Genomic DNA, 22,658 nt, shown 5'->3' on the forward strand with positions numbered 1-22,658 from the left:
AACAAATTGATGCTCATGGCCTCTTTTCTCTTTTGCTTTGTTTTAAAGAGGCACTTTCAGACCATTTGATACTTCCTTTTTCACTATTCAATATTTCCCTCTTGTGAAGACAGTGGAAAATTAGAAACTTACCTGTGTTCTCCATCTCCACACACTGGTTACTTTTTTTAGTCCCTGACAGGCCTTACTCTTTCATTAAACATCCTCCTAATAGAGTCATAGAGCACTACAGCACAGATACAGGCCCTTTGGCCCAACGAGTCCATGCCAACCATGGTGCCCACTCAGCTAGTCCCAATTTCCTGCATTTGGGCCATATCCCTCTAAACCCCACCCCTCCATGTACTATGCAAGTACTTCTTAATTGATACTATTGTACCTACCTCAATCACGTCTTCTGGCAGCTCATTCCATATACTCACCACCCTCTGCATGAAAAAACTTGCCCCTTAGTTCCCTTTTAGATCTTTCCCCTCTCGACCTAAGTCTATGCTCCTAGTTTTGGACACCCCCTAAACTGGGGAAAAGACTGTTGCCATCCACCTTATCTATGCCTCTCATAATTTTAAACATTTCTATAAGGTCGTCTCTATTGCTGTTATATCCTCCCTGTTCAAAAAGGCAACAGTCCCTCCTCACTTATCTGTACCTCTGTCACACCTGCAGCATCAGTATCCTGGAATATTGACCTGCCCTTCACTCAGCCATGTTTCTCTAATGGCTATATCATCCCAGCCCTCAGAGCCAACCCACACTTCCACCTTGCCTGTTAAACCTCATGCATTGAAATAAATGCAGTTTAACTGAGTATTCCTTTCCCTGGGTTTACTGTGCACCCTGGCTATCCTGATTACTAAACTTGCTTGTTCATGTGCCTGTCTCAATGCCTCTAAAAGGTTGCTATCGTATCTGCTTCCACCACCACCCTTGGCAGCGCGTTCCAGACATCTACCACTGTCTGCGTAAAAAATCTTGCCTCAAATCTCCCTTTAAAACTTTCTCCCTCTCACCTTAAAGTTATGCAACCTGGTATTTGACACTTTTACACTGGAAAAAAGACCGACTTTCTACCCCATCTACACCCCTAATAATTTTATAAACTTTTATCAGTCACGTCCTCAGCCTCTGAAGTTGCAGAGAAAACAATCCAAGTTGGTCCAACCTCTACTTAATAGCTAAATACTCTAATCCAGACAATACCCTGATGAACCTCTTCGGCACCCTCTCCAAAGCTTCTGTGAAAGCCCTTTCTGTAATGCGGCACCCAGAACTGCGCACAATACTCCAAAAGTGGTCTAACCAAGGTTTTGTGCATCTGCAACATGACTTCCTGACACCAACATGACACCTCAACCGACGAAGGCAAGCTTGCTGTACGCCTTCTTTACCACCCTATCTACTTGCATTGCCACTTTCAGTGAGCTATGGACTTGAATCCCGAGATCCCTCTGTACATCAATGCTCCCAGGGGTTCTGAAGTTTACTGCAGACTTACATGTGAACTCCCAAAGTGCAACATATCACATGTCCAGATTAAACTCAATCTGCCCATATTTCCAACTATATCGTGCTGTATCTTTTGACAACCTTCCTCACTATCCACAAACTTTGCCAACTTTGGTGTCACCCGAAAACTTACCAATCAGCCCAGTTCCACTTTCCATTCCCACACCGACAGGTCTGTCCATGGCCTCTTCCACTCTTTATGTCCTTAATAAAACCTTTAGAACTTACTTTGATTTTACTTGCCTGTGTTTTTAAATGCTTTCTTTTTGTTTTTCTTAACTTTCCTATATAAATTTCATTCCTAAAACTTCCATCCTCAACTTCTCCGTGTCTCATTTTCTGATTTATAGTCATACAGCATGGAAAGAGGCTCCTAGTCTCACCCAGTATGGTGTTGACATGTAGCACCCAGTTATGCCAATCCAAATCACACCTTCTCCCTACATTCCCATCAACTGTCCCCAGATCCTTCACTAGGGGCAATTTACAGTGGCCAGTTAACCTGCCAATCCACACATCTTTAGGATGGGCGAGGGAACAGGAGCACCTGGAGGAAATCCATGCAGTCGTGGGTTGCACTTAAGCTTTTATTTATTCTTTCTCTGCCCCACTAATTGAAAAACCTGCTACACGTGAACAGGAACAGGCTTTATTTGCTGAAACATTGACAGAGAAACAAGATACTCCAGATTGTATACATTAATTTATGGTGGCGAGGTTTTGTTTAAATGTGTGGAAAAGCACCTTCACTTGGTCTAGCTTTCTCAACAATGATAATTTGTGTTTCTTGCGCCGAAAAGGATGCCTGTAGGTACTTCACAGATTGATGGACAAATGAGAGTTTCGGGGAGAATGAATTTTGATTAGTAGAAATGCACAGTCAAAGGAGGATTTAAGAATTCTCTTTAGATCTCTGATTAAGGCTGATTAACATGAAGGTGTTGTGGAAGAATGCACAATAATTACAAGAGTGCACAGGCACAGTAACAACTAAGAGTGAGGAGGATGGAGTGAAGTAAGTGCTTACAAGCAGAGATTGTAATGATTTATTCATTCAGAGAGATGCAATTCCATGAAGTGAGGAATGGCAAAATCCGCAGAAAGTATAGCTTTTCCACATAATACTCTGACAGTGTGAAATTACTTGTCTTAATAATTTCCCTTAGCTACTGTGCCAAAGGACCAGGCGGTATAGATTTAAAATAATTGATAGATGCATTGCAGGGGAGTTGGGGAAAGAACTTTCCACTTGGGGGGGTGATAGGAACCTGGAACCTACTAGCCCAAATGTGATAGAAGCAGTAAATCTCACCACACTTTAAAAGTACTTGACCTTGACTTGATCTGGCAAGGCAATGGATTTTATGCTGGGGGAAAGGTGTGTGTGTGTGTGTGTGTGTGTGTGTGTGTCTGTGTGTGTGTGTGTGTGTGTGTGTGTGTGTGGTGTGTAATTAGACAGGTTTTTTCAATAGCATGGACATGATGGGTTGAATGGCCTTCTGTCTTGTAAATTTTCCATGATTCCATGTTGCAGTGTGGCAAAGTGTGCACATCATCAAGTTGCAGCAAGTTAAAACTAATTGATTACAGTGGCAACTTGGAATATCTGGTCAATAACCTTAATACTTAAAGAGCAGCACAATTCAGAAAGAAATTATGTAATAAATCAAACATGTTTTATTCTCAGCTGTGTGTGCCAAAGTAAAAATGAACTAATGGATTAAGAAAAGTTGGCATAGCTCCTCCTGACTGTACTAAAGCACTCATGAATTTAGGTGCATGACAGCTGAAAACTTTAACTGCTGAACTTCCATTGCAGAATTCAGTTGTACAAGGGAAAACTCCATGAAAGCAAATTTTGCAAAATATGCAAATTTAAAATGTACGTTTCTATTTGGAGAGAATGGGAGGATTAAGAGTAAGAGTACTTGTCCAAAAAATCTGGATTTCAGGCACTCAGTATTCAGGAACCTATTCTGCATGTTTGAACACTATGCAACCTGGTACTTCAGTAAGTGTACAAAGCACCATCTTCTTTCAAACAAGAACGACAAGCCAACAATACAATTTGGAAACATAACATCTGGGACTTCCTGAACATCGTCCAATGAGTTGCCTCATTAAGCAACTGAGAAGGAAAGCAGGTAAATGAGTCAATTAAAATGTGAAGGAGAAATAAAGAGTGAAAGGGGAATTGTGGAAAAAGAAAGGAAAAGCAAAGAAAGAAAATTAAAACAAGCAAAAGAGGACAGTGAACTCAATTACTAAACTTATGAAATTAAACCCAACAGGATCATATTCTCAGGATACCACAGCACATCCCATGTAATTATATCTTCAATACTGCTTTTAAATAATTCAGTTTAAAGAAAGACATTCTGCTGCCCTGTCCTGTGTCAGGCTCTGGTACTTTATATCGGGTGCATTATACCCAATCTCCTGCCATGCTTACTGTGGTGTATTTTTCTAACGTTGTTATATGAAAGTCACTGGAGGATCAGGAAGCTCAATAGTTCGTCTTAAGATGTTCATCACAATCACCATTGCAGCAAATTCCAGGCCACTATATTCATTCCTTTACATATATTGGAAGAATCATTAGCTATGAAACAAAAGAGCACAAGATGCATCCAGCTACCATCAGAATGTGGTGTTCCCATATTTATTCATTGTCTGGGAAGTCTATTAAAAGGAGGAAAAGCAAAATAAAACATTAAAAATAGGGACGAGCAACACTACAGGATAAAAGGACATTTGGACAGGTACGTGGATTGGAAAGGTTTAGAGGAATATAGGCCAAATGCCAGCAAATGGGACTGGCTCAGTTAGGCAACTTGGGTCAGCATGAGTGAGTTAGGCCAAAGGGCCTGTTTCTGTGCTGTATAACTCTATGACTCTCAGTTGAATTTTTATACACCACTGCCAACCAATGACTTCAGCATTACTCTACTGCATTCATTTCCTCCAAAGAATACATGGTCCCTGAACATTAGAAACCATAAGATTTGGTTTTCGTTTAGGTGCAAGGAGAAGGCAGTGTCAGCCCTTCCTTCCATTCCTCCTCTATCATAAACCAGTCCTCATAACAACTGAAGTTGAAAGATCAGCTTATTCAAAATGTAGTGCACAGCAGAAGAGCTTACATTCATAGAACACCTGCCACACTACAGAACATCACAAGGTGTTTGGATGCCAATAAAATACTTTAAGTATAGTTACTGTTGTAACTTCCGAAATGTTAGAAAACTGGAAGTGTGTGGGGAAGACCATTGACTGGACCTAACAACATGCCGTTTACAAACTGTAATGCAGAGTGAAAATAAAAGCATAGTCATAAAAACAAAAGTTCACCAGCAAGTGTTACAGGTCTCATTGAGAAATTCCAGTGAGATTTCTAATGCTACACAATATATTAGCAGCACTAATAAATTTCACCTTTAACCTTTACCCAGCACCCAATTCAAACTTCACAAAGAAACCAACAACACCAGCTAACAAAATCCATTTTATTCTGCAGTTGTTTCATCTTGTGATCAAGCTGTAGCATAAGCAGTCTTATTTTTAAAGATGTAAAATATTTAACAATAATACAAATAATTTTAAACAAGTCTTTACCACTTCCAAAAGGCTTTCATATTCACTAAGATCCTCTGATACAGAGGAAACCTAATTAGTTTTGTTCCTGGTTGCCAGGTGAATCCAAGTTATGTTCAGTGTCCGGAGGCAAATTTGTCAGCAGCATCTGTAGGGAGGAAATTTTTGTTGAATAAGTAGCAATGTCAGGAGTTATTAAAAACTGAGAAAGGACTAGTTCAAGTATCTGGTGATGAAACTACCAAAATTCATTAAACAAAATCTTTTTAAGTTTTAAGTCCTAAGTTTGTATGTTCTCAATTCCTACTTTCAGTTCTTGGAGAGAGAAAGCAAAACCATTTGAATTTTGCCATCAGGGTAATCTGCAATTCTTCAAATACCCAAAAGAAGCCACAGGAATTAGAGTTTTAAATACATTTAGCCTGTGACTGTTTAGCTATTGAATTCCCTCTTTATCCACAACTATATCTAAACTATTTTCAGCACCAAATACCTTTCCTTTACATACTCTTTGTTGCTGGGTTATGATGCAAGATAGATGGATAATGTAAATGTGACTTTTGAAGGACAATCTTATCTCTTGGACTGAAGGAGTGAGATATGGTTCCCAGAAACTACAGCAGTACAAACATGCCAAAAGACATAGTTCCCAAAAAAGTCTGGATGTTTATTCCAGGTCAATGGTTTCTTAAAAATTAACTCAGTATTTACCAGAGGGGAAAAAATACTGGTTGCTTCTGCAGACACAGCCAGAGACTTCTTACACTGTGCCTCCCCATGACTCGAGTATTACTGCTTGTGCTCATTTCCTTCAACGAATTTCTGGTGCCTGCACATGCTTAGATTGATAGAAAACCATAATCTATGTAAGGATGAGCTACTGGAGGGGAGGTGGTTAAAGACAGTTTAAGGAAACCGAAATGCAACTGTTTCCACAACCAAGCTGAACCAAGTCTCTCTGTACTGATGTTATTCATTATCTTCTTTGATAGGCAACTGAAACAGTACAAGGTAGTTGATAAGGAAACATCAACTCAAAGACTCTCAACATCACACGTGATCCATGATTAAATGATTTTAAAAAATCTGCAGATTGCACCTCAAATGCAGAATTTCTCTATTTATACTATAAAAACTTGCTGCATAAGTTCCGAAAACATTTAATTAATAATCTCCTGGTAACAACAAATTTTATGATTCATATGGTTTCACATCAGATTTTTCTGATATAGCTTCGAAGTCAAAACCCAGTGTCAAACATACTTTCCCATCACCAACATTCAATAGCTACACAGTGCCTTTTAAGTTCAAGAATTTTAATCTTTAAAGAAAGATCAAATACACATTGATTGTGCCTCATGAAGTAACAAGTACCTAGAACACAGAACAGCACAGGGCATAAACAGGACCTTCAGCCCACCATAGCTGCATTGACAATGATGTCAATCTAAACTAATACCATTTCCAATTGTCTGGATGAGTGCAGCTTCAACACCACTCTGGAAACTCCACAACATACTGCACAGAGCAGTCCACAATCATTCACTCATTCCACCACTGACGCATAGTAGCGTCACTATGTACCATCTATAAGATGCACTGCAACAACTCACCAATACTCCTTATATAGCACCTTCCAAGCCCACGATGTCTACCAGCTGGAAGGACAAGGGCAGCAAAACATGGGAACACCACCCCGTGGAAGTTGTCCTCCAAGCCACACACCATCCTGACTTGGGATTACATCGCCGTTCCTCACTGTCACTGGTCAAAATCCTGGAACTCTCCCAATAGCAGCTCACTACCACCTTCGCAGGGGTAATTAAGGATGGACAATTACATTCTGGCTCAGCCTGCGAAGCTCATATTTATTGAATGAATAAAAAAATCTGCCTGCACATGGTCCATATAATAGTCACTATCATATCTGCTTCCACCACTTCCCTTGGCAGCATGCCATGTAAATCTTTAAACTTTCCCCCCTCACCTTAAATCTATGCCCTCTAATATTTGACATTTCCACCCTGGGAAAAAGACTTACTATCTACCTTATCTAGGTCTCTCATAATTTTAGATGCTTTGATCAGGTTGCCCCTCAGCCTCCAATGGTTTACAGAAAACAATCCAAGTTTGTCCAAATCTCCTCACAGATAATACACCAATCCAGGCAAGATCCTGGTGATCCTCTTCTGCACCTTCTCCAAAGCCTCCACAGTCTTTCTGTAAAGTGGTGACCAGAACTGCAGCAATACTCCAAATGTAGTCTAACCAAAGTTTTATGCAGCTGGAACACGACTTCCCAACTTTTATTCTCAATGCCCCGACCAATGAAGGCAAGCCTGCTGTATGCCTTCTTTACAATCCTATCCACTTGGCTTTCAGGGAGCTATGAACTTGCATCCCAAGATCCCTCTGTAAGTCAATGCTTCCAAGGGTTCTGCCATTTACTGTGTTCTTTCCTCTTGCATTTGACCAGTCTCTGCAAGATTCACAATTACCAGTCTATAATATTGCATTTTTGAGACTTATTTCATACTGATTAGTTCAATTAGTGGTACAGTTCAACTGACTCTGAATATTTTGAAGTTGCAGTTGGAAGTATGAAAAATATAATTTTTATGTGAATTCAAGTAAATTTATGTACAGTAATCTGAGTAAGCTGGTTCAGGAAATGCAGAAGGTAAACCTGCAGGTACAGCAAGTGATCAAGGAGTGAGTTGGGATACAGGAGTAAGGAAGTCTTACTAGATTTTACAGGGTTTTGGGGAGTTTGCACTTGGAGTAATGTGTGCAGTTTTGATCTCTATTTGAGAGACACCAAAGTCTACCAAGCCTCGGAGTCAATTCAACAAGATCGATACTTGCGATAAAGAGCTGCCAATAAATCATGATTGACAAAACTTGGTTTATACTCACTGGAATTTAAAAGAATGAGAGGTGATCCCATTGAGACAAAAAAGTTTCTGAGAGAGTTTGATGGGTAGACGCTGAATGGTTGTTCCTTGGTGGAGATTCTCGAACAAGGGAATATAGTCTCAGGATGAGGAGTGGTCATTTACCATTGAAGAGAAATTTCTTCATGCACTGGGTTGTAAAACTTGAGAATTCTCTATCTCAGACTGCTCTTGACGGAAACTGATTACACTCCTTGAGCATATTCAAGGTGGGGGCATTAGATTTTCAGACCAGGGAACTACATTATGTGGTGACTGAGAAACATGGTCAGCCACGTTCTTACTGAATGGCGGAGCAGGTTCAAAGGACTGTGTGGCCTTATCTTACTATTTCTTACCTTCTTATGACTTTGGATCATCTTAACTTTTATTTTACAACAACTTTTTCTCAAGTACCTCAATTTAATTGAGACAAGTTGATGGAATAGGCAAATACAGTACTATACCAATAGATGTGATCCTACTTCAGAAGGGAAAACAAAGGCAGAGTATTATTTGTGTAGTGATAAAATAGGAGATGCTGAGTTACAAAGGAACCTCGGTGACCTTGTAGACCATTGATTTAAAGCAAACATGCAGGTACAGCAGGCAATTAAGGCGGTAAATGGTACATGCACCTTTATGTTTTGATATTTACACCAACAGCATTTAGCTAACCATTTAGTTGAGATTGATATCCCACCGAAGATCCTACTGCAAGAGTAAAACTTACCTGTTGCTGTTCTGTGTCATTTGTTTTAACTGCATGAACTAAACTTGTGGTGAAATTCCGAAGATGGAGGTATTTCTGTTTTTGTTTCTCCAGCTCATTCTCAAGGTACTTCATTTCATCATTCTAAAAATAAACAACATTAAAAGAAAAAATGTACATCTGAGAAAAGTCACATGCAATATCGAAAAAAATTCAGGAATGCTGGAGCCTCTGCAGTGCATCAAACTGTCTGGGTGTTTCACAGAAAAAAAAAATTCTTTTGACTTTATACAAACATGGCATCTTTGGTATGAAGTATGACCCTACTAGTCACTGACCAGGTGAACAGAAAGACTTCCACTTAATCTCTTTCATGACTTACCCAGAAGCTCTTTACAACCAACTCCTGCAAACAAGTTCACACAAGCAGCAAGACATTAATGAGCAGGTGATATTTTCAGTGATGGTTGATTGAAGAATAAGTATTTACTAGCACACTTCAGATTATATTTTTACTATTCTTTGAAACAATGTCATTGAATCTTTGTCATCAGAGCAGAAAGGGCCTTGGTTTAAGGTCTTTTCTGAATGATGGAACTCTGACAGTGCAGCAATCTGTCAGTAACTGCACTGGAGTGTCGGCCTGGATTTTTGTGAACTGAAACAAGGCTTAGCATTCATTTGCTTTTGGTGATATTGACTGATGTCATGTTTCCTAGGACATTAGTGGAACACTCAGCTCTTGAAATAACTGAAATGACACTTACATTGCTGCACTTCTCTGGAAGGTAGAAAATAGGAGAACAGCCAAACATATGTTGGGAGGTTAAATAAAACAGAAGGATGAAGATTTCAGCGACATGGGCAGTACAGGTAGGAGCAGGAGCAGTATCCCATCATTTATTTGGAGGTATTGTCCACTCATCTCTTCCTGGTCATCAGGCAAATATAATGTCAACTGAGATACTGTGGAGGGCTGTAAATTGATACTGTTTTCAATTGTTGCTGAAAGCCAGTGTTTAACTGAGAAACCACAGAGAACACTAGATGTAAGAGTGTGAGACATGAACCATTCCAGAGGATTCACTGCATCAATTGAAGAAGTTAGAATGCAACCAGCTAAATACAGTTCCACACAGCAGTATGGCAGTGGAGAGGTATTAGAGAATAATGATATGATTAACTGTGCTTAAAAAATGCCAAGTGATTGAGAAGGTACGGAGTTTTAGAGTCAGGCAGAACCGCCTTAATCACCAAGGACGGATAATAAACTCCTGGTCATTCCAAGCGCCATGATATTGAGTTCTTATGATGGTAAGCTTCATTGTGAATTTGAGGGCACAAAATATTTCAAGGAAGATGCGGTCTTACAGAAAATTTTGCACATTGTACAAAATGGTATATCACTGAGTTATTAAATTAGAGCATCCACCCTGACAATTAAACGGAGCAATGGGATTGTACATTTGATGAAACAATAAATGAGCGCTGTACATTTTTAGTATGTATCACATTGAAAAAATACACAAAACAGATTGGAGATGATGTATAACTTTTTAAATATGGGGTTAGAACAACGCCTCATCTTCAAGCTGGGGCTGTTACTTCTATTTTCTTTCCCCAATTATTAATATTCTGTCCATGCCATCAGTTCCCTTTTTAATTTTTGGAAATAGGAAACAAAGTCCAAAAACAAACATAGCAAACATAATGGTAATAGAATCATAGGAAAATTGAACTCAATATTTCACTGTTCAAATAGAAATTGCAGAGATTTAGCTGGACAGTAAAGTGCTTCCATTGTAATTTAAAAGTGCATAAAATTTTATGTTTTATAACACATTAATGCATGTGAAAATGAGGAAGTGATTGAAACACAGTCAATTGACACAAAGTTATTATGCCCACTATGTAGTGTTCTTACACCAATGTAGTGTTTTGCACTAAAATATCAGAAAGAAACCTATCTAGTGATGGGCTCTGTTAAAGTAATCAGAAGTTCTTTGACACTCAACTGCAATAATATAAAAGAACGGGAAATTGAATACAAGATTTCCACTGATCTTAAAAGCAATTTACCTTTAAGAACAAAATTAACAATTGCAAGTAACAATTATGAAGTAGATACATGAATGAAATGGCCTCTTCAACCTTGACTTTGGTAAACATCTCTTGATTGCATCTAGTAGCTAACCAATCATGAAAATGATAACAAGGTGGTTGAGCAGGTTTTGGACTGTGATCCAATTTCGCCAAACATTAACAGGTATCAGATCTTACCTTTAAGTTTAGTAATTTTTGAAGCTGCTCAACTTCCACTGCTATGCGATCACAACTGCTCATCTCAACTGCATCATCATCAAGTACCTCTAATTTCTGTCAAAAAGACCCAAAGCTTTTTGTTAGAGCTTGCAATGAGTTAAGACTAATCAATCCCATTCACTTGACTTTTCAAACCAAGTTACATTTGGGTAAGTTTCCCCCTTTTGTTCCTCACGATTCATTTACTTTTCCATTGACTTGGCCTTTTCAAACAGAAGCTGAGAGGATATCAATGCATCTTGAAGCCAGTTGTCAGATCAAGTGAGGTTTTCTGATGGCCACTGCTGCCCCTAGACCATTACATTATATTTGTATTAATCCCACAGCTGTTTTCCTCCATTTAAATCAAAAAGAACTTTCTGCAGTCTGTCCAAACTTAGTTGGTTAGACCAGCTTGCATATTCTAGTTGTTGGTGAACTACTGTAAATTTGTGGTAATACATCCTGTAGTGGCAGAGTCTTTGTAACCAGTTGTCTGTGTGGTCAGGATTATTACATTAATGCAGTCACATGCAGAAATCCCAAACTTTCTGGCCTTGCAAGCACACAAGTCTTTATTTATGATTTTCACTCTAGAGAGAATCCAATGAGTCAACCATGGACATTTGGAAACCTGCAGAGAACAGCACAGGAACAGGCCCTTTGACCCACAATGTCTGTGCCAAAAGTTTGGGGAAGCAATGATTGTTAAACACACTGCAACTTAGCTAATTATCAGTAACTAATAAAAATAAATTTAGGGTCAAGGAGAGTGGACATTTTGGAGCAGCTATTTTGAGAGAGGCTGCTGTCTAGTCAAAGTGCTGCGGGTTGTCTAAGCATGGGCTTTTGTGAATACCAGGCTTCAGTGAGGAGGGCGAGCAACATTAAGGTAAGGTGAGGGTAGGTTCTTATTCTTTCTTCTGTCTCTTTATTTTCCCTCAAAGCTTTTTAGCCATGGCAGATGAGCTCAGATCCGTGTCATGCTCCTCCTGCACAATGTGGGAACTCGGAGACTGCCAGTGTCCCTGATGACCACGTGTGCAGGAAGTGTGTCCAGCTGCAGCTCCTGACGGACCACATGATGGCACTGGAGCTGCACATGGATTCACTTTGGAGCATCCACGATGCTGAGAATGTTGCAGATAGCACGTTTAGTGAGTTAGTCACACCGCAGTTTAAGGGCCTAAGGAAAGGTAGGGAATGGGTGACCAACAGGCAGAGCAGTAGCAGGAAGGTAGTGCAGGAGTCCCCTGTGCTCAAATCCCCCCAAAACAGATATACTGCTTTGGATTCTGTTGGGGGAGATGGCTCATCAGGAGAAGGCAGCAGTAGCTAGGATTATGGCACCGTAAGTGGCTCTGCTGCATAGGAGGGCAGGAAAGAGAGTGGCAGAGCTATAGTGGTAAGGGATTCCATGATAAGGGGAATAGACAGGAGCTTCTGTGGCCACAAACAGGACTCCTGGTTGGTATGTTGCCTCCAGGGTGCAAGGGTCAGGGATGTCTCAGAGTGGCTGCAGGGCATTCTGGAAGGGAATGGTGAACAGCCAGTTGCTGTGGTGCATGTAGGTACCAATGATATAAGAAAAAAAAACGGGATGAGGTCCTACAAGCTGAATTTAGGGAGCTAGGAGATAGATTAAAAAGTAGGATCTCAAAAGGTAATAATCTTAGGATTACTACCTGTGCCACATGCTAGTCAGAGTAGGAATAACAGCATAGTTAGGATATGTGGCTTGAGCAGTGGTGCAGGAGGGAGGGTTTCACATTCCTGGGGCATTGGAACCAGTTCTGGGGGAAGTGGGACCAATACAAACCGATGGTCTACACCTGGGCAGGACTGGGATCAATGTCCTTGGGGGATTGTTTGCAAGTGCTGTTGGGGAGGGTTTAAACTAATATGGTTGGGGAATGGGAATCCAGGCAGAAAGACAGAGGGAAGCAAAACAGAGACCAGAGCAAAAGTTAGACAAGAGAAAAGTAAGAGTGGAGTACTGAAAAGTCAAACACAAAGGACACATGGGTTACTAGATTCTAAAAGGCCAATGAGTGTAAGGGCACTTTTTCTGAATGCCCGTAGTATTCAAAACAAGGTCAGTGAACTTGTGGCACAAACCAATACTATTTTGTGGCCATTATAGAAATGTAGTTGCAGGGTGGAGATGAGTGGGAATTAAATATCCAAGGGTATCAGGTGATATGGAAGGAAGGATAGGCAGGGAGGCAATGGAGGTGAGGTAGCGCTCTTAATTAAGAATGAGATAGTGAGAGACAATACAAGATCTAAGGAACAGAATGTTGAGTCCATCTGGGTAGAGATTAGGAATAGTAAAGGGGAAAAAAAAATCACTGGTGGGAGTTGTCTGTTGGCTACTGAATAATATTACAGTAGCACAGGCAATAAACCAAGAAATATTTGATGAATGTAAGAATGGAATGACAGTTGTCATGGGGATCTTTAACTTCCACATCGATTGGGCGACTCAAGTTGGTCGAGGCAGTCTTGCGGAGGACTTCATAGAATGCATCCGTGATAGTTTTCTTAAACAGCATGTTAATGAACCTACAAGGGAAAATGCTATCTTAGATCTGGTCCTGTGCAATGAGACAGTAAAATCAATGATCTTGTAGTTAGGGATCCTCTTGGAAACAGTGATCTAGTATGATTGAATTTCTCATACAAATGAGGTGTAATAGTTCGATCTGAAACCAGCGTATTATGCTTAAACAAGGGAGACTACAACAGGATGAGGGAGGAGTTGGCTAGCATAGAATGGAAACACAGGCTATATGGTGGGACAGTTGAGGAACAGTGGAAGACTTCCAAAGAGATTTTTCACGGTGCTCAACAAAAGTATATTCCAGTTAAAAGCAAGAACAGTAAGGGTAGGGAGAGCCAGCCTTGGATAACTAAGGAAATAAAAGAAAGCTTCAAGCTAAAAGTTCATGCATACAAAGTCAGAAAGAGTACTGGGAAACTGGAAGATTGGGAAAACTTTAGAAAGCAACAAAGAACCACAAAGCAAGCAATAAGGAAAGGGAAGATAGATTATGAAAGTAAGCTAGCACAAAATATAAAAACAGATAGTAAAAGATTTTATAATTATATAAAGCAGAAGCGGGTGGCTAAAGTGAATGCAGGTCCCTTGGAAGATGAGAAGGGGGAATTAATATTGGGTAACATGGAAATGGGCGAGGCCTTGAACGACTATTTTGTGTCGGTCTTCACAGTAGAGGATGCATGGAGTTGGGTGTAATGTATTAGCATGGGTAGAGGATTGGTTAAGCAAAAGAAGGCAGAGAGTTGGGATAAATGGGTGTTTGTCTGGCTGGCAATCAGTGGTGAGTGGAGTGCCGCAGGGGTCAGTGCTGGGCCCGCAACTGTTCGTGATTTACATTAACAATTTGGAAGAGGGGACTGAGTGTAGGGCATCTAAGTTTGCTGATGACACTGAATTGAGAGGAAAAGCAAATTGTGCAGAGGATGCAAAGAGTCTGCAGAGATACATAGATAGGTTAAGTGATTGGGCAAGGGTCTGGCAGATGGAATACAATGTTGGTAAATGCGAGGTCATCCACTTTGGAAGGAAAAATAGAAGATCAGATTATTATTTAAATGGCGAAAGACTGCAGCATGCTGTTGTGCAGAGGGACTTGGAAGTGCTTGTGCATGAATTGCAAAAGGTTGGTTTGCAGGTGCAACAGGTTATCAAGAATTCAAATGGAACACTGGCCTTCATTGCTAGGGAGATTGAATTTAAGAGAAGGGAGGTTATGCTGCAAATACAGGGTACTGGTGAGGCCACACCTGGAATACTGCATGCAGTTTTGGTCTCCTTACTTGAGAAAAGATATACTGGCTTTGGAGATGGCGCAGAGGAGGTTCACCGGGTTGATTTTGGGGATAAGTGAGGTTAGCCTATGAGGAGAGACTGAGTCACCTGGGACTATACTCACAGGAATTCAGAAGAATAAAAGGGGATCTTATACAAAAAGCATATAAAATTATGAAAGGGATAGATAAGATAGAGGTAGGAAAGTTGTTTCCACTGGCAGGCGAGTCGAGAACTTGGGGACATGGCCTCAAGATTCGGGGGAGTAGATTTAGGATGGTGATGAGGAGGAACTGATTTTCCCAGAGAGTAGTGAATCTGTGGAATTCTCTGCCCAGGGAAGCAGTAGAGGCTACCTCATTAAATATATTTAAGACACAGTTAGATAGATTTTTGCATAGTAGGGGAATTAAGGGTTATGGGGAAAAGGCAAGTAGGTGGAGCTGAGTCTACACGGCTAGATCAGCCATGATCTCATTGAATGGCAGAGCAGACCTGACGGGCCAGATGGCCTACTCCTGCTCCTATTTCTTATGTTCTTATGTAACTCCCCACAGTTGCACAATTTTCAAGTTGAGTTTGTGGCTGCAGAGTTTCAAAACATTGGCAAAAAAAAATTACTTGTAATGACTGCCATCAATTTCCTGATGATCGCAATAGTATGGCCAAAGATACATCGCTGTTGAGTATCTGTACATGTCTTGGATTTATACGCTCATTCGTCAGAAGCAGCCTTCAGGTGAACTAACATGGCAAACTGTCCTTTCTTAGATTTTTTTTCCATATATACAGGTCTTTAGAAGCTTACAATCAGATTAGACTTGCTTTCCAAGAAAATTTTGAAAATTGGCATCGGTCACGAATCAACATTTAAATTCAGAGGAAATCACACAGAGTTCTGCAGGAACCTGAGACTTTGCCACAAGAAGCCAACTTGGCAACTGCTATAGAAATATCAGAGGTGTTATTATCTCTATATTGGGCAGAGAGAATCTTTTTATTTCTGGGGATAATTTTATTACAGGCTAGAAAACAGGTTGTTATGACAGTGATACGGCTTCTTAATCATAATGGTTGCCATTAGCTGGAAGGTCATTTGAATAGTCTGCTTATGTGCTCAATACTTTATTGAATTAATTACAGTCCCTGAAAACCTAAATCAAATAGCCTCACTGTTTCTTTTATAACCTCAGCCTACTTGAAATGAAAGTGGGTCCTCCTAACAAATTACCACGTTATTTTGTATTTAGCAAAACATTATTTAAGATGCCTAGTTCCAAATTCATTGTGCTTATTTGCCAACTGATCTTAAAGGTTCCCCGATACATGCATTTGTTCACTCCTTTATTACAGCTGTGATTCAGTGCTCCAAAATTGCTGATCTGCAGCCAGGAATTTATGTGAAATTGAAACGCCTCTAAAGTAAAAACAGGAATGACCAAAATAAGTAAAAAAAATTGTTAATAAGTACCCAAGAAATAAGGTTAAATGATGTGCAGTCTCAGACTAAAAACCCAAGTACCGATAAACGGCTTAAGAGCCTGCACATTTTTGAGTTATTTGATTTTTTTTAAAACAAGATCTAGCTCTTGTCAGATTCCCGATTGTACATCTAACATAATGCTGTTTTGAGCCCAAAACCAGCCTTTGGTTACCTCCTCTGTGGTACCATATTATAGTCAGTAATGAAGCTTGATTTTGCCCAAGATAACTTGTTGTGAGAGACATTCACTTCATAACATGGTGTTCCACAGCTAACACCCAAATAGGCAAACTATAATGAGTGTGCAGGGATGGTTAAAAAAAACATATGTATTTCATCAATAACACAGGAAGACAATATCTTGGAAATAGATTTGAAAATACTGCATTGTCAATTCCTTTGTACACAACTTCTCTAAGTACATCAGACTTGATTAAATGTGGATTTAAATCTAAAACTAACATAAATTGTAGATGGCTCACTTAAATCAACATTGATTATAATGATTAATATTTACATACAAATTTTTTTGTGGTGGGGTGAGTGAGAGATTAAATCTTAGAGTGAGAGTGGTAGAGCACATCAGGTTTAGAAGGATAGACAAGGTGAACTCCAAAGCAAGCAGGCAACAGTGAGGAGGAACAACTCATTGTGGCAAGGGCAGGGGAGGGGTTGGCAATTTGTGATCAGTGAGCAAGGACTCCTCCTCCTTGATCTGAAGGGCAAAGTTGTTCCAATCATCCATTTTAAGTCTGGCTGACTTAACAGGGTTCAGCCTTACTGTTAGAAATGTTACATCCAAATGAAGTATCACTGTAAACAGTCAATACAAAAGATTAAATCTATTTTCAGTCTCATAGAGGTAAACTTATGAAGTAAATTAGCATGCTTTACCTAAGGGAAGTACTCCATTAAAAAGTAGGATTACTTTTAATTGCTTTAATTAAATCAAATAGAGAAATTGAGCTTTTTAAAGTATTGTGGCTGTATGCAACAAAGGAAATTGCTCAGTTGTTATTGCTACGTCAGATGCTTCACTGGTGAATGTGCTTGACTAACAATAATCTACACAATTCAGATGTTGACATTTAATACTTCAAAGTTTGCATTTATGCATGCAGAAAAATTGCATATTGAAACCAACAGCAGATTTATTGATTTTTCAGATGTCTTATTAGGTCTCTAAATGGCTCACTCTAACTGTAAAAATATGACCCACTTACAAAATATTTCTAACTTCTTTTAATCCTGTTCCTTTGATCCCAAGCTACTTTTGTTGCACTTGATGCTAATAGAAATACCAGGGGGGCCCTATTCATTAGGATCTGGGATTCTTCCATTAAAAAAGGATTGATCATAATGATTACCAGAAAATTCCCAATAACATTCTCCCACTGGCCTAGCTGGAAACATGCATATCGAGGAGCTGCACACAACAGTCTGCAACTTGCTACTCTGTACTTTAGTACTATTTTAGTAAATACCCTTTTGTGCCAGTAATTCAGATCTGTGGTATCAACTTCAAAGACAGAAACAGCAACCTTCTTTAGAACAGTAATTAGAAAAATGTAACTTGTGCACCCATTCAACAAACAGAAAGGCACTGTATTTGTAAAGGCAACTCAAATAGTTTAGTAAAGATTTGAGCAAGAAATTATCTTGGTTGGATACAATCAAAGGAACAAAACAGTCAACTATGTTCTATCTATTTCCTCACCTAATTAGAGATGTGTACGGGATAAGTAGCATTTAATTAGGGCAGAAATCATGCCTATCATTTCTGCTGTACTACTGCCCAAGAATTCAAGGAAATAACAAAAATATTTACCACTTTTTCTAATGTTGGAATACTGCATGATCCATCGCTAATACTTCCTCCATCACCATTCTCTTCTACAGTTTCTTCTTCCTCTTCCTCGTCTTCCTCCTCCCTTTGTTCCAATTCACTTGGAACACCTATAAAGAAAGATTGTGATTTAGGACCTGCAGGTAAAGAGGCCTGGAGACTAACAATGGTAGAAATAGATTGGGTTAGATACCAGAATACTACTGTTTCAAGTGTCATTAGCCTTACGGAGGAACATATAGAAAACCAATGGATCTGTGTGTGCATGTGTAAACGTGAAATGCTTGCAAGTATTTTTGAGCACCTTTACACTTAAACAGACATTTGGAACTTCACTCTTTGCAGAAGAGCTTCAGTAGATTGTACCTTCAGATAAACTGACATCATCTTTGTTCTTGTCATTATCTTCAGAATTTTCGGGAGTCCTGGTTGTTTCAGCTTTGACTTCAGACAATGCAGGTGAACTTGCATTTGATAGAATTGAAAAGTCAGCTGGTCCACCACGCGCAGGAGGTAACTCAATGCCCAGCTGGCGATATTTCCTTCGCCGATTTCCTATCCATGTCTTTTCAGAAGAACAAGGGGGGACAAAGTGAACACTTTAAGAGCATGGTAACTATTTTGTATGGTGAAAAGATTGTACGTTTAAAAGAACAGCAAAGTATTCACAGGTATTTTAGCTGAAGGAGGTGAAATAAAGCAAGCAGTAATGTAATATTACATCGGTTGCCTTGTTGCTTACTTACTTATGAACCAATTGAAGTGGACAATACTGACCAAGCTCAGACACAGTATTATCTCTTTTTGCCTGGAGGATACAAAGGTCAATGTAGTGCTGAACTAGAGCTGGGTACATCAGACTGGAGGTGGGCAGTGGGTTTCCTTCATTGAAAAGCATTAATGAACCACTTCATTAAGCTAACCCAACAGTTTTTGCTGTCAATTTCCTGGTATGATGCCATGGCATGTCCATTGGAGTGCAAAGATAAACTGTTATCCCTTAAACGTGAGCCACAGGTACACCCAAAGGATAGTGGCCCTTCACATATACATACAGGACAATTGTATTCATAACATCAAGAGAAGGGCTGTCTCAAGGTCAAAGTGTTGCTGTTGGGGTCAAAGTGCGGGCTTTGGTGAACAAAGGGCTTCAGTGAGGAGGGCGAGCAGCAATAACGTAAGGCAAGGCAAGACACTTCCCTTTTCTTAGACCACTTGTTAAAAGGGGCAGTGATGGCAGTCAGTGGAGCAGTCTGCTCCTCCTGTGAGATGCAGGCAGAAGTTCAGCACAGGCATCATGGATTGAAGGACCTGCTCCTATGCTGTACTGTTCTATGTTCTATGTGGGAGACCAGAGAGAAGTCTAGCGTCCCTGATGACATTGTCTGCAGGGAGTGTGTCCAGCTGCAGCTCCTCTCAGACCACTTGGATCGGATGGAGTGGCAGTTGGACTCACTCAGGAGCACACAGGAGGCAGAGTGTCATAAGACAGGAGTTTCAGGAAGGTGGTCACACTGCAATTAGATAGATGGATGATCACCAGGAGGGGTAGGCAGGTACTTAAGGAGTCCCCCATGGCTACTTCCCTCTCAACTAAGTATACCGTTTTGGATACTGTTGGGGAGATAGCCTCTCAGGAGAAAATGCCAGCATCAGCCAAATTAGTGGCACTATGACTGACTCTGTTGTACAGTAGGGTGGGTCAAAGGGTAGGTGAGCAATAATGATAGGGGGCTCTCTAGTCAGGGCACAGACAGGCATTCCAGGATGGTGTGTTGCCTCCACAGTGCCAAGGTCAAGGATGTCTCTGAGTGGGCACAGGACATTCTGAAAGGGGATGATGAGCAGCCAGAGGTCGTGGTCCATATTGGTACTAATGACATAGGCAGAAAGAGAGAGGAGTTCCTGCAAGGAGAACTTAGGGAGTTAGGTAACAAGTTTTTTAAAAAAAGAGAACCTCTAAAGTTGTGATCTCTGGACTACTACCCATGCTATGTGCTAGTGAGGCAAGAAGTAGGAAGACAGTACAGTTGAATAAATGGCTAAGAAGCTGGTGCAGCAGAGATGGCTTCAGGTATATGGATCATTGGGCTCTCTTCCAGAGCAAGTGGGACTTGTACAAGAAGGATGGGTTGCACCTAAACTGGAGGGGCACCAATATCCTTGCAGGGATGTTTGCTAGTGCTACTTAAGAGGGTTTAAACTAACATAGAAGGGGAGTGGGAATCAGAACAGTAGGTCAGCAAGTGAGAATTTGAGGGGAAAGTAGAGGTTAGGTCAATTAAGTCTTAAAGGAAGGACAAGCAGGGACAGGTTAATGAACATGGTGGGACTGATGGGCTAAAATATATTCATTTCAATGCAAGGACTATTATGGGTAAGGCCAATGAACTCAGAGCCTGGATTAGTGCATAGCACTACAATGTTGTGGCCATTACTAGAGACTTGTTTGAGAGAAGGACAGGACTGGCAGCTCAACAATCCAGGTTTCAGATGTTTCAGACATGACAGAAAGGGGTGTAAAAGAGGTGGGGGACTTGTACTACTGTTCAGGGAGAATGTCACGGCTGCAGTACGGGACGATGTCCAGGAGGGCTCATCCAGTGAGGCAATACAAGTAGAACTCAGGAATAAGGTGCAACCACCATCTCCCAATAGCCCATAGGAGATAGAGGAACAGATATGCAGGTTGGTTGTGAAAAGATGTGAAAGCAACAGGGTTGTTGCAGTGGGGACTTTAGTTTCCCCAATATTGATTGGGAATTTATTAATGTTGAAGGCTTGAATGGGGCAGAATTTGCTTGGTTCATCAAGGAAGGTTTCTTGAAACAGTATGCAGATAGTCCAACCAGGGAAGGGGCCATACTAGACCTTGTATTGGGAAATGAGCCTGGTCAGGTAATCAGAAAAGTGGGAAAGCATTTTGGGAATAGTGATCATAACTCTGTAAGTTTTCAGATAGTTATGGGTAAGAATGAAGTTTGGGGAAAAGTGCTAAACTAGGGGAAGGTTAATTAAAACAATATTAGGCTGGGGAAATAAATTGGAAGTGGCTGTTATAGGGCAAATCCACATCTGAAATGTTTGAAGATCAGCTGGTCAGAATTCAGAACCAACATGTTCCTGTGAGCAAAAAAAGTCAAGGATGGCAAGTTTCAGGAACCTTGGAGGATGCGAGATGTTGTAACTTTTGTCAAAAAGAAAAAATAAACACGTTCAAGGTTTAGGAAACTGAAATTGGACAGAGCCCTTGAGGGATCTAAAGGAAGCAGGAAAGAAACAGGGAATTAAGAAGGCTAAGAGGGGTCATGAAAATGTCCTTGGTGAGTAGGATTAAGGAGAATCCCAAGGCATTTTATACATACATTGAAAACAAGACGGTAACTCAGAAGAGGGTAGGACTACTCAAGGACAAAGGAGGGAATTTATGCCTGGAGCCAGAGAAAGTGCATGAGAAACCAAATAAGTATTTTGCATCAGTATTCTCCAGGGAGAAGGATGTGGGGGATAGTGAGATCAGGGAGGAGTATGCTGATATTCTGCGGCACGTTGATATCAAGAAAGGGAGTTATTGGGGATCTCTTGAAGGTGGATAAGTTCCCAGGGCCTGATGGGATCTATCCCAGGTTATTGAGAGAGGCAAAGAGAGGAGAGTGATGGTGATCTTTTATCCTCTAGCCACAAGCAAGGTCCCAGAGGACTGGAGAATAGCCATTGTTTAAAAAGGGTAATTGGGACAAAGCAGGACATTATAGCCAGTGGGCCTTACATCAGTACTTGGGAAATTACTGGAGAAGATGCTTAGGGCTAGGATTTACACGCTTCTGGAAAAGCGCGTACTTATTAGGGACAGTCAGCATGGCTTTGTGCAGGGGAGGTCATGTCTTGCAAACCTGATTGAGTTTTTGAGGAAGGGACAAAAATGATTGACGAGTACAGTGGATGTTGTGTACGTGGATTTTAGTAAAGCATTCAACAAGGTCCCTCATGATAGGCTGATCCAGAAGATTAAGGCACATGGGTTTCATGGGAACTTGGTAGATTGAATTCAAAATTGGCTTGGCTGTAGAAGACAGAGGGTAGTGATGGAGGGGTGTTATTCTGACTGGAGGTCTGAGACCAATGGTGTTCCGCAGAGATCACCTCCTATTTTGGTGCAAATTATATTTCAAGGTAATTCAGTTTTGAACAAAAGGCTCCAGAACATGTACTATTATTCTTTCTACACAAATAGACTAACATTGACAACATAAAAAGGTACAAATTGAAGGAGTAAAATGTAAAATTCAGAACTGTTAACTAACATATCAAGAAGTACTTTCCAGGTGGAATGCAGTCAAAGCTCAGTAATTGATTATTGTTTAAGTAACATTTGGCCATACTTACGTTCTGCAGATTTGTCAACTGATTTCTTACATTTTCATGTTCTAAAAAGAAGATTTAATTGA

The 22,658-nt window shown here is 40.4% G+C and overlaps 1 protein-coding gene across 3 annotated transcripts in view; it reads right to left on the reverse strand.

Annotated features, from left to right (window-relative positions):
* Nucleotides 1–4,992: 4,992 nt before the first annotated feature.
* Nucleotides 4,993–22,658, reverse strand: part of hdx (highly divergent homeobox) — a 102,609-nt gene continuing 84,943 nt past the window's right edge. For 2 of the 3 annotated variants that reach the window (XM_052021783.1, XM_052021782.1), the window contains 5 exons: nucleotides 18,577–18,775; nucleotides 18,193–18,320; nucleotides 11,026–11,121; nucleotides 8,767–8,889; nucleotides 5,016–5,248 (listed from right to left, as the gene is read on the reverse strand). In XM_052021783.1, coding sequence (XP_051877743.1) covers nucleotides 5,177–5,248; nucleotides 8,767–8,889; nucleotides 11,026–11,121; nucleotides 18,193–18,320; nucleotides 18,577–18,775 — 618 coding nt within the window. In that variant the 3' untranslated portion in view covers nucleotides 5,016–5,176. Of the gene's footprint in view, nucleotides 5,249–8,766; nucleotides 8,890–11,025; nucleotides 11,122–18,192; nucleotides 18,321–18,576; nucleotides 18,776–22,658 lie in introns of all 3 variants that reach the window. The other variant, XM_052021784.1, reaches the window with a different exon arrangement.

This window comes from Pristis pectinata, chromosome 8, assembly GCF_009764475.1.
Source record: "Pristis pectinata isolate sPriPec2 chromosome 8, sPriPec2.1.pri, whole genome shotgun sequence".
Classification (NCBI taxonomy): Eukaryota; Metazoa; Chordata; class Chondrichthyes; order Rhinopristiformes; family Pristidae; genus Pristis; species Pristis pectinata.